The sequence below is a fragment of the Symphalangus syndactylus genome, chromosome 5, assembly GCF_028878055.3.
Source record: "Symphalangus syndactylus isolate Jambi chromosome 5, NHGRI_mSymSyn1-v2.1_pri, whole genome shotgun sequence".
Taxonomy (NCBI): Eukaryota; Metazoa; Chordata; class Mammalia; order Primates; family Hylobatidae; genus Symphalangus; species Symphalangus syndactylus.
Genome location: NC_072427.2, coordinates 121254911 through 121267267, shown reverse-complemented (window position 1 = coordinate 121267267; position 12357 = coordinate 121254911). Strand labels below are relative to the sequence as shown.

Below are 12357 nucleotides of genomic sequence, written 5' to 3'. Positions count from 1 at the left end.
CCCTGTGCCACTGAAGCGGTATGGGAGTACTATGAGTTCTCTGAGGAGTTCGCCAGTTGGGCAGGTCATGGTTAGTATCAGAGATGAGGCGTTAGCTCCTTGAACTTTAAAGAATGAGCTAAATACAAGATCTTGGAATACTACCTTGATGTGGCAATCTTCTGCTACGCAGTTTTGGTTGACCTGCTCCACATGTTCTTCTATAGACTAAATACCACCACACCGTCACAAACACAAAACACATGCATGGAATGAAATTATAAAGACAGTGAAATATTTCAAGCTGAAATGGCCACTCCACCACTTAAAGATGATAAAAATGAATTTGCAAAATCAAGAAAAAATTAAACTGAATAAAACAGTCATCAAATAAACACAACACAAAGCCAAAAAAGCAAAATTAATGCGACTATTTTACATAAACACAAGAACATAAAAGCTATTTCAAAATAAAAATTAGTTATCTGTATACAGTTTTAAGAAATTTAAGTTACATAACTGGTAATCTATAAAATTAAAGCCCACTTGTATAAGCAGATGCAGAAGATGCTACATAAATTCCTGCCCTATAGGGGTTGATTTCAAATACAAATTAAAATATTTATTTCTAAACATAGATTCAAAACATTGATAATTACTTCACTCTTATAAGGAATATGATGATTTTTCTCTAAGTAAATAAATGTTTAATAAAATCAGGCATGGAAAAAGAAATCACTCAGTAATTTGCTCCCGGGTTGATGCAGGGTCCTAAGGATGGCTGCAATCAGAAGTTATATTTCTGCTCTGCTGTGGAAATTCTGAAGGTTTGATCAGAGAAACAAACACTTCCTCATTACCTTTTCAGGTGACTGCCTCCCTTTCATCATGAAGGGCCATTCAAATTTTCTGCCCATGCCTCCAGGGACTCCCCTATGGCTGCTGCAGCTGATAAAGATGCATCCAAGAAAACTTCCAAGGAATGGTCAATGTGTGGCACAGCTAACTCAGTGAAGGCCAAACTGCTGAAGAATCTATTTGTCTTAACTAGCTGAATTCACCAATCTGTTTCCCAAAAACTTGTTTTGTGAAATATTTTCCTGTAATATCTTCAGTGAATAAAAGATCTTATTCTTATAAATATATCTATAACTTCAGCATTTCTCAGGGATTTTTTTTTTTAAATGCACCCAGCATTTTTAGGATTAGCCTGCCAATTTTATTGGTCAATTTTCTGAATTTGCCAAATTTAGTGATTACCAAAATCCTATATGACAATTTTAAAGATTTAAGCACTCTTACTGGATTGGGTAGAGTTTTAATAAGTTTTGCATATTTCTGAGCCTAGCGATGAGTTTTTATTTTGTCCTAACAGCCTTAACATTTTATTCATAATTTTTTTCTTAATGAAAACACCTTTTTTTCAGATCTGAGCTATTCAAAACAGCAATCACTAACCGTATGTAACTATTTAAATTTAGATAAATGAAAATTAAAATTTAAAATTCAGTTTCTCAATCATGCTAGCCACATTTCAAGTACTCAGTAACCACATGTGGCTGGTGACTAATATGTTAGACCATGCAGATACAGATTTCCATCATCACAGAAAGTTCTATGGGACAGTACCGGACAAGACAGTAATTCCATTCAATGTTTTAAAATTAAAAGGGTACATGATAAAAATTCTTCCATCCTAACTCCCAGCCATGTACTTCCCTTCCTTGGAGCCAACTGATGCTTATATAGCACTTTAAGAAACATTCCATTTATCTCTGTCCTACTTCCCTGTTCATGGGGACCCACTGGTGGAAGAAAAATAGAACACACAGAGACTGAGGGGCATAATGGAAGGGAGACTAAGGGGCGGAGAGGGGGAGAATTAGTTAAGGAAGAAGCAAACTAGTGGAGAAGGGCAGGACGAGAATGGGAAGGTCCAAGAAACCCAGACACCTGGCTTCCCACAGTACTCTACACTCTGACTAGTCAACCAGTCAAGCTGCTATCAGCCTTACCAATACTTAAAACATACTCGTGATAAATCATTAATTTTAATAATTTGAAGAACAAAACACTCAGAAAATTGATCACTCAATGAACTGGTTTTCTGTGAATAACAGAGCCCCTAATTGACCAGAAATCTTATTAAGATAGGGTCTCACTTTGTTACCCAGGCTGGAGTGCAGTGGTGTGTGATCTCAGCTCACTACAACCTCCACCTCCTGGGCTCAAGCAATCCTCCTGCCTCAGCCCTGCAAGTAGCTGGGATTACAAGCATACACCATCACACCTGGATAATTGTTTTGTATTTTTTGTAGAGACGGGGTTTCACCATGTTGCCAGGCTGGTCTCAAACCCCTGAGCTCAGGAGATCCCCCACCTAGTGCCAGGATTACAGGTGTGAGCCACTGTGCCTGGCTAAAATCTTTTATTTTAAATCACTATCTTAGATTCCTATATCTTAGTTTATGGAATTTGGACTCAGCATCACTATAGGAAATGCTATACACAGTGGTTTGAATGAAAGAGGCAAATAATTTGCCTCTGATTTCCCTAACCAAGTCACATCAATAATTTCAATGCCATAAGGGTCTTTTGTTATGAAAAAGCTTATAACTAGGACTCAAAAGGTCTCTACAGTTCATTCTTCTACTTCCTCATTTAAGTACATAATTTTTAAATCCATAGAGAAAACAAATGACTGTTCATAAGGGCTGACCACAATTACCATTCAGGTAAGTGGGTGAGTGGGAAAAAGAACAAGTATGGTAGGTTCCACTGCCCTAGGCATGAGGGAAAACTGAGAAGCAGTTTTATACTTTATCTCGGGAAATCGAGCCATATGGACTCTCTCTGTTTTCACTTTTCTAAGTGAAATATAATTTATTTATTCTCTTCTCATTGATTGTGTTTGCCAAATCTTTATTTTTTTTGAGATGGAGTTTTGCTCTTGTTGCCCAGGCTGGAGTGCAATGGCACAATCTTGGCTCACCGCAACCTCTGCCTCTCGGGTTCAAGCAATTCTCCTACCTCAGCCTCCCGAGTAGCTGGGATTACTGACATGCGCCACCACGCCCGGCTAATCTTTTGTATTTTTGGTAGAGATGGGGTTTCTCCATGTTGGTCAGGCTGGTCACGAACTCCTGACTTCAGGTGATCTGCCCGCCTCGGCCTCCCAAAGTGTTGGGATTACAGGCGTGAGCCACCGTGCCTGGCCATGTTTGCCAAATCTTTAATTATATCAGACACTCAACTCTGAACACTCTTCAAACTGCTCATTACCTCACTAATTACCTCACTAAATAGCCAAACAGACTGAAATGCTCACATAAAAGGTCCTACTTTTATAAGGAAGAGGTCATTTGCCAATCTCCCAAACTGCTGATTCTTCTTGAACCATGTCTGCTATTACATTACTAATTGTATTAGCTTAAAAATAACCATGCAATGCAGAACCTCTGTCTTGCTTTGTAAGAGCAATCTTCCTTCATCTTGTATTTGCTATTTCTGTAGTTTATTCTCTCATAAAAGTATCCTGAATTTGTTGCTTCAAATCATCATTCTGTTCATTTCTAAGTGCTAAGTAAATAAAATGCTTTTAAAGGGCTATTTTATATTTTAAATACATATTTGGAGAATATTATAGAGTAAGCTTATATATTAAATTCCTCAAACCATCCATCACAATGTTTATTACATGTAAAAACCTAATGACAAATACTATAAAGTACCAACTTTCACTTGAATATATGTAATTTATCAAAGTACCTATGTTGTTTCATTGCTACAAAATGAAAATTATAAGGTTTTATCTTAAAAGTAGTTCACAGTAGTTTAGTGAACTTTGACTATTACCCAACCAAAAAGAAAATTTCAGAATAAATCAAGCACTGAATTCCTTAGAAATGTTAAAGAAAACTAAAAAATTACAATAGAAAATATTTTTCTCAAAATACCTCACTCTGCTTTCTTTTCTTAGTGAAAATATATCTAATAAATGTCTCTTGAAGGACTTCTTGTTTAACAAGGAAATGCCAAAGTCGTTTGACTGGAAATGCAGAAGAATCCCGGGACCTATTAAAAAAAATTAACATATCACACTACTTTAATCTATAGAAAATATGTTTATATTTGCAGATATTTATTTTTAAAATCTTCACAATCTATTGCAAAGAAGACACAGCATTAAGCTCAACAAAACTGTACAGTTTACTTTTAATTTTTAATTCTCCTAAAAATCATTTCAACTAGCAACTAATTCTCTAATTACACTGAATGAACCAGTTAAGCTGAGAGTCACATGAATCTCTTATTATTCTCTTTTTAAATTATACTTTATATTGGTTCTCTTGGTTAAAGCATATCAGCAATGAATATAAGTCATAGATATCAATTCTAACAGCCTAACAAGCTAAAAAGCTTTGTTCTTTCAAGCTTATTTTAATAGTAAATACTATTAATCAGGGTCCACTACCTCAAAAAAAAAAGCATGCTGCTTATCAAAAGGGACCTAGATCGGCAGGTAAAAGATCAAAACATCAGTTAAAAACCTGTAATGTGTTTACTGTTAAATTACTGACAAAAGTCAGAAGCACCTTATTTGCATATATAGATTGTTAGAAAAAAAATTCTGTAAGAGTTCTGACAATAAGAACATAAATATGCCGCATGCAGTGGCGCATGCCTGTAATCCCAGCACTTTGGGAGGCCAAGACCGGGGACTGCTTGAGCCCCGGAGTTTGAGACCAGTGTGGGCAACATGGTGAAACCCTGTCTCTACAAAAAATACAAAAAAATTAGCCGGTGGCGCTCGCCTGTTGTTCCAGCTACTCAGGAGGCAGAGGTGAAAAAGATGGGTTGAGCCCAGGAGGTTGAGGCTGCAGTGAGTTAAGATTGCACCACTGCACTCCATCCTGGGTGACAGAGTGAGACCTTGTCTCAAACAAACAAGCAAAAAACACCACACCAGAAATTAATACAATAAAGACTTTGTCCTTTATGTAAATGGAATGTCTATGAATTATAGATGATACTGGAAAAAAATTCTATTCAAATTTCTGATATTTTTCTTAAGAGTATTCTGCTAAAAATAGGACTGCAGGTTCAAAATTATGAATGTTTTAAAGTATATTGGCATATTTAGCCAAACTGTCTTCCAGAAAAGTTAAGCTACACTCTTTATCAGCATTATAAGAGCTTTCTTACTTGAACGGGGTATTTTCAGGTTCTAGCATTGCTTTATTTCGAAGAATAGCTGGTCCAGCTCCCACTGAAAGGTCAGTTGGATATGTGTTGATATAGTTAGGGGGTGGACCTTCAAACTGATCCATTTTCTCTTGCAAGATCTGTTCCCAGTTCTCCAAGTTTTTAATCACAGCAATACCTAATGGTGATGTTACAGGCAGCTCTACAAGGTGACAGAATATGTTATTTATTTTAATAAAAAATATCGATCATCACCCAAATATTTATAGAATCTGAATTCTCAGAGACAAAACTTCTGAAAATACAAATAAATCTGCAAATGTTAATGTAATACAGTTTAGATTCTTAATGCTTTCAACAAAACAGAAGTGGGTTTCTGCTCTTTCTCAGTCTTCTGTGTAGAGAGTAATTCTTGATACAAACTAAAGTATTAGACTGAAGCCAGGTGTGGTGGCTCACACCTGTAATCTCAGCACTTTAGGAGGCCAAGGCAGGTGGATCGTTTGAGCCCAGGAGTTCAAGACTAGCCTGGGTAACGTGGTGAAACTTTGTCTCTTACAAAAAATACAAAAATTAGCCCAGCATGGTGGCACATCTATAGTCCCAGCTACTCAGGAGACTGAGGTGGGAGGATGGCTTGAGCCTAAGAGGCGGAGTTTGCAGTGAGCTGTGATCGCACCACTGCACTACAGCCTGGGCAACAGAGCGAGACTCTATCTAAAAAAATAAAAATAAAGTCACAGATTGGAGCCTAAAATAAACAAGACTTTATAAAATATCTAATGCACTATTTTTTAAGTACCAAATGATCTTATATATAGATTTTGTAAAGAGAAACTTGATGGCAATTTATTATACTTAATAACATTAATTTTTAAATTCCAAACTCACCAGAGAATTCCAGTCCAGCAATAGGGAAGAAATTCTTGACATTGTGAAGTGCTAGTTTAACCATCGTCAAATGTAGAAGAGCCCAGCTGTTCAAGGAGGGGCAAAAAGAGTCTTTAAGTGAAAAATAAAATCATGGGAGAAACAGAGTGGTGTTCCCTGCCAACTGTTTAGCCCACTCGCCAACCCAGAAAAAAAGCTCTCACTGAAATTTACTATGCAAAAATGGCACCTCTGTGGTCACTGAATATAAAAAACTTGCAATACTATATTACACTTGCTGAAAATTACCTCATGGAAAAAGATTTACCACATAGTCACATGGAACCTAATAGTATACCAATAATTTATATATTAAATTCTAATAGTATATCCATGAGTTACATATTTTTTCCTCACTAAAGATGCTTGTGTTTGCACTCTCCATAAAAGCTAGTCTTTGGAGGTGGAGAAAACACTATGTAGACATTGACCTCAAAGGTGTAGAATTTGTAACCTGGAAACATAAGTCATTTCTTACATAAATTCAGGATAATAATGTTATTTAAAATTAATAACACTGGGATTTTCTACAAAAAGAAAAGCCAAAAGAAAAAAAGAAAGAAAAGTCTTATTTACCTATAGGAGTTTGGATCTTGGTGCTCCTGTATTTGTGTATCTGAAAAAAAGGCATCATCTTCTTCATCACTATGAATGCTTTCATCAGAATCATATATAACACCACTATCAGACAAAGGAAGAAATGGCTGCAATAAAAGGTAAAATTATTTTTTTAAAGATTATAATTTCATAAACATATAAAATATATTTATATAACACGTATTATATATTTAATATAGAAAATATTTTTAGTATATAATTATTTTTGTTCTAACATAAAAGTAAACATTTTAAATGGTGTCAGCATAAGTAAAAATTTTCTTTTGCAGATGATGCTACATCTACAAAAGTCAAGATGACGAGGTAGAACTCTCAGATTCAATAACTGAATAGCGAGATATGAAATTTTTTTAAATCAATAGTTTTCTTCTTATAGATCAGCAATAAATAGAAAAGTCTAAAGAAATACAAAAGGACAAACTATGAAAGCTGTGAGAGAGCTATTGTGAAGGAAATTATAAATCTTTATAAAATTATATGAAGGGAAGGACTGAAATGTGTAAAAACTGTAATTCTTTATAAGTTAATTTATATAGGTTTTAAATAATTTCAATAAAAATCTCCCTGGGAATTTATCTTCCTGTTTTGGAACTTTAAAATGATTCTGAAGTTCATAGAGAAGAAAAAACAGATGAGATTAGCTGGGGAATTTTTTTTAAATAAAAAAATCCCATTTTTTTTTTAGCGGATATTAAACTAAGAAAAATGTAGTCTAGTAATTGATTGATGCAAAAATATAATACAAAAATCATATACATATAAGAAGTTAATCTGACAAAGGTAACATCTTAAGTCAGTGGGAGAAAAGGAAAGATTATTTAATAAATAATAATGGAACAACTAGTTAGCTAAGTGTGGGAATGGGAGATGAAGTCTGATCCAGTCTGTTCCTCACTTTATTCTAGATAAATAAGAGAATTAAAAGTGAAGGAGGAGGAGAAAGAAAAAGAGAATGAAGGTAAAATAAATGTAAACATTTATTAGTGGAAAAGACTTCTGCTTAAAAACAATGTAATCAATAAGGAAATGTATGGATAGATCTAATTTTTAAACTTTTTAAAATTTCTGTGCATGATAAACTTTTTAAAACTTCAAATGCATAATAAACAAAATTTTAAAGCAAGTAAACTAGAAAAAGCTTAACAAGATAAATTAATAATATCCCTAGATAAAGTATCCATAAAAAGGAAAAACACCATAATCTCAATAGATAATTTAGGTAAGAATGTGAACAGTCAATACCTCAAACTGGAAAATCAAATGGCAATAAGATCATTAAAATTTTAATGTCACTAACAGAAAATAAAAATCATTTAATCTATCAAATTAACTAAAATAAAAAAGGAATACTTAATGCTAATAAGGGGGTAAAGTCAGATGCATCCTCTCACTATTCTCAAGAGAGTACAAATTAGTAATGTGGAAAATAATCTGGCAATATGTATTAAAAGCCTTATTTAAGTTTATAGCCTTGGACCTAGTACTTCTTTTTCTTTTTTTTTCTTTTTTTTTTTTTAGACGGAGTCTCGCTCTGTTGCCCAGGCTGGAGTGCAGTGGTGCAATCTCAGCTCACTGCAAGCTCCACCTCCTGGGTTCAGGCCATTCTCCTGCCTCAGCCTCCCGAGTAGCTGGGACTACAGGCGCCTGCCACCATGCCCGGCTAATTTTTTGTATTTTTAGTAGAGACGGGGTTTCACCGTGTTAGCCAGGATGGTCTCAATCTCCTGACCTCGTGATCCGCCCACCTCGGCCTCCCAAAGTGCTGGGATTACAGGCGTGAGCCACCGCACCGGGCCTGACCTAGTACTCCTTAAGGAAATAATCTGCTCATGAACAAGACATATTTTAAAAGATACTATTCTTGGCATTATAAACATCAAATCACTAATTAGGTAAACTATAGTGTATTCATCAAAGTGAAAAGTTACATGGTCACTATAATTGATGCTTATCTAGAAACAATGATCAACCAAGTAAGAGTGAGCACCCCAGCTTCTGACTGTAGTTTCTAAATATAATTTCTCACAAAAAGGAACCAGGTTATTTTAAACAAAAGATTGTTCTCAGTCACGGGCAGGAAATATACATGATTAGCCTAGAATAAAACTAGAAAGCAGGCAAACTCAAACACTAGTGGAATAATCTCAAAAAGATTCGGAGCCAACTGTGGAAGAGGCTCTCACTGGCAAAGATGGATAATCTGAGTTCCCATGAGAAAAAAATAACTGCAATGGATTAAAATATATAAAATATGTTTAAATCTATAAGCTCATAACAAAACTGAAAGCAAAACAAAACTCACTGGCCTCCTCTGAAGGATGCTTGGGAACCAACTCATCATTTTGAAAACTGGTACACAAAAGCAAAAGAATAAAGCATTTATCCTGTCTTTCCAATTCAAAATGTACTTCAGGGTAACTGAATAGGTTGATGAAGAGACATTCCAGCAAATACATGAAAAATGAATGACAGGATTATATTATCATAATTTAAAACTTTCACTGAAATAATAAATGTAGGCAAAGATCAACTAAAATCATAAAAAGCTTCCTGACAGAAATATACAAAACCACCTATGAAGTTAATCCTGCACTCCCTCTTCCTATCCAATCAGAATGAAATTGGATTTAATTTTCACTTTACAAGATTCAGAGGAACAAAATATGGTGATGCCATCGCAAAATCCATTGAAAAATTCTAAAGGTCAAAATTCTTTCAGGGCAAACGAAAAAGGTGGGAGTTAAGTTAAAAAAAAAAAAGAGAGAGAGAGAGAGATGGAGGTAGAGCCTATAGATTAAAAGAGACTGAAGATGTAGCAACCACTTGCAAGGCATGAATCGTATTTTAGATCCTGATTTGAACAAATCAACTATATAAAAACATTTAAGATGCAATTGGTGAAATGTGAATACTGTCTGAATATGTGATAATATTAGAGAATTGTGGGTGTGCTTCTGTGGGTGTAACACTAGTGTAGATCTATTTAAAACCCTTTTTGTTTTTTTCAAAAATAAATACTGAAATATTTTTGAATGAAATTTCATGATGTTTGGATTTGCTTCCAAACAATCTAAGTAGTGGGGAGAGGTATAAATGAAACAAGACTGTCCATGAGTAGATAATTTTTGAAGCTACATGATGGTAGATAAAAGATTCATATGCCATTATCTCTCCTTTTGTGTATGTTGGAAGTTTTCTACACTAAAGTTTTTAAAATGATAGCTATATGAGTTTTTAATGGTATAAAAACTGTTTACCTTGTTAATGTTAACAGAAAAAAACTACATATACTGATTCAATTATTTATTTTTTTAATCTGAGGAAAAAAGATTAATAGTAAATTGGCCACAGTGGTAACAGTTATCTTTGTTGCATAGATGAGTGCTATTTCCCTTCTTTATAACATTTTGCGTTTTCCAAATTTTCAGAACATGTATCAGGAGGAAACATTTTTGAAAAACAAAAATTAATTTAGCAGATTACCATTTACAAATCTTAATGTTGTTATCACTCACATTAATGATGCAATGAGCTTTCATTCATGGCAAATAAAAATTTTAAAAAGGTAGGAGTGGGAACTGCCTATACATTTTTAAGAGTATTTTATTACTTCCCTGGTTTATTAGCTAAATACAATTAAGTGCAACTCAATAGGCAGCCTTAAGGGATAGGCCAGAATGACTCTGGAAGTATAACTCGGACCCTGATAGAGTGTAAACCTGGAAGTCTGCACTCACAATGTGCCTAAGCCCATAGTTCTCAAACTTCAGCACACATTAGAACCATCTGGAGAGCTTGTTAAGACATAGATTGTTGGTTCTCACTCCCAGAGTTTCTGATTGAGGGGTCTGAGGGAAGACCCAAGAATCTGCATTTCAAACAAGTTCCCAAGGAATGCTGATGCTGCCGGTTCTGAGACCACACTTTGAGAACCACTGACGTAACCAAAGTCTTTTTTTTTTTGAGACACTGTCTCAGTCCAACACCCAGGCTGGCATGCAGTGGCACAATCATGGCTCACTGCAACGTTGACCTCCTGGGCTCAAGCAATCCTCTCACCTCAGCCTTTCAAGTAGCTAGGACTACAGGCAAACAGCACTGCACCTACGTTTTTACATTTTTTTGGTAGAGACATGGTCTATGTTATCCAGGCTGGTCTCAAACTCCTGGATGTAAGCAATCCTTCCACCTCAGCCTCCCAAAGTGCTGAGGTTACAGGTATGAGCCACTGCACCTGGCCTCAAAGTCTTTAGATAACAAAACAAAGCTTCCAAACTCATGTTGAAAGACTTAAGGATCAGCTTAGCATACAAAAAATGGAGTGGGATCAGCACCTCAATAACTCTGAGATCTAATAAAAATCTAAAAATGGGAAGAGGCATGACTCTGGAGATGTATTCCCTAATGTGTATGCACAGCAAGATGACAACAGAGTTAACACATGTAAAGAGTGAAACATACCAATAGAAAGAGAATCATGAGCTCAAAAAAGCAAAGTGCAGAAAAGCAAACATTAGCATGCACCCAGCATGTGTATGAAATGGGGCTATACCAGATCTAGTCACCATGAGTATTCTGATCCCCTGAGAAGTTTCCTTTGCACTGGGAAAACAGAGATGTATCATGGGGCCTCATCATGGCCTGATAAAACCCCCAGATGTCCATCCATCTCCTTCTATTCTAATTCCATGCTTACCAAGGGAGCCACTGATAATTAGAAGAGGGGTGCCTAGATGGTAGATACAAGTATTCCAATCACTTGAAAAAGATGGTGCTGATTATATAATAAGCTGACTTCTGATTTATACATAACTCCCATGTGATTTTAATTTGTCTCCTACATCATCAGGTAACTGATCATCCTTGAATTTACTATGACTATTCAGTTTCTGGACTTAATAAATTAAATGTCTTAACTATGGTGATTCGATCCAAAAGCTACCCCATCATTCCTATGTGAGACACATGCAAGAGTTAATAAAACAGATGATACACTTCTCTTAAAGCTTGCATTCCTCACACTCCTTACCTTTGCAACAAAATAATCCCACATACTAAGTTCGGGAGGAATAAATTTTTCTTTGTAAGATGGTCTTTCTACAGGCACCGGTGGGGGGGTAGCATCTTTTACAGGCCTTCCAGGGACGAGCATTCTCATGTTAAATCTCCTACGGTGTTTATCTATGTCTTCAGAAAGGACAGGAGGTGCTAAATGAAGATAGAAGGAAAAAAAGAATCTAGCATTCATTTTCCATTGTTAATTGACAGAGTTAAGCTTTCTTTTTATCCCACTCTTGCCACGTTTTGGTCTAGACTAAATTACTTATTCCTGTGCTTCTAAACTTTTCTAGTTACTGAATCAGCTTTCCAGCAGTCATGGCAGAGATGCAGATGGAGATAAAGCATTAAAGGATATCTTGCCATGTGCTCCATAAAATAAGGATTAAAGTAATTCTATATAAAATATACTAAATAAGTGGTATACTCAATAAATATTAAAGTGAGTGATTGACTGATTATCCCTGGCTATGAGGTTCAAGAAAGATTCACTGAATATGTAGAATTTAATAGTGTGCCTTAAAAGAAGGGCAGAAGTTCAATGGGAAAATGGAAAAGGACAACATA

General features: G+C 35.4%; 1 protein-coding gene and 1 long non-coding RNA gene across 15 annotated transcripts in view; one reads left to right on the top strand and one right to left on the bottom strand.

Annotated features, from left to right (window-relative positions):
• The window catches only part of LOC134736665 (uncharacterized), a 48093-nt gene extending 46974 nt beyond the window's left edge, over positions 1-1119 (top strand). For both annotated transcript variants that reach the window (XR_010120822.1, XR_010120821.1), the window contains exon 4: positions 848-1119. This is a non-coding gene — a long non-coding RNA (uncharacterized lncRNA). The remainder of the gene's footprint in view (positions 1-847) is intronic.
• DMXL2 (Dmx like 2) overlaps positions 1-12357 on the bottom strand; it is a 178959-nt gene that overhangs the window by 11729 nt on the left and 154873 nt on the right. For 5 of the 13 annotated variants that reach the window (XM_055279123.2, XM_063639437.1, XM_055279125.2 and 2 more), the window contains 6 exons: positions 11762-11940; positions 6691-6818; positions 6076-6161; positions 5185-5386; positions 3936-4053; positions 145-207 (listed from right to left, as the gene is read on the bottom strand). In XM_055279123.2, coding sequence (XP_055135098.1) covers positions 145-207; positions 3936-4053; positions 5185-5386; positions 6076-6161; positions 6691-6818; positions 11762-11940 — 776 coding nt within the window. Of the gene's footprint in view, positions 1-144; positions 208-1074; positions 4054-5184; positions 5387-6075; positions 6162-6690; positions 6819-11761; positions 11941-12357 lie in introns of those variants that run through there. The other 8 variants (XM_055279126.2, XM_055279129.2, XM_055279130.2 and 5 more) reach the window with 4 other exon arrangements.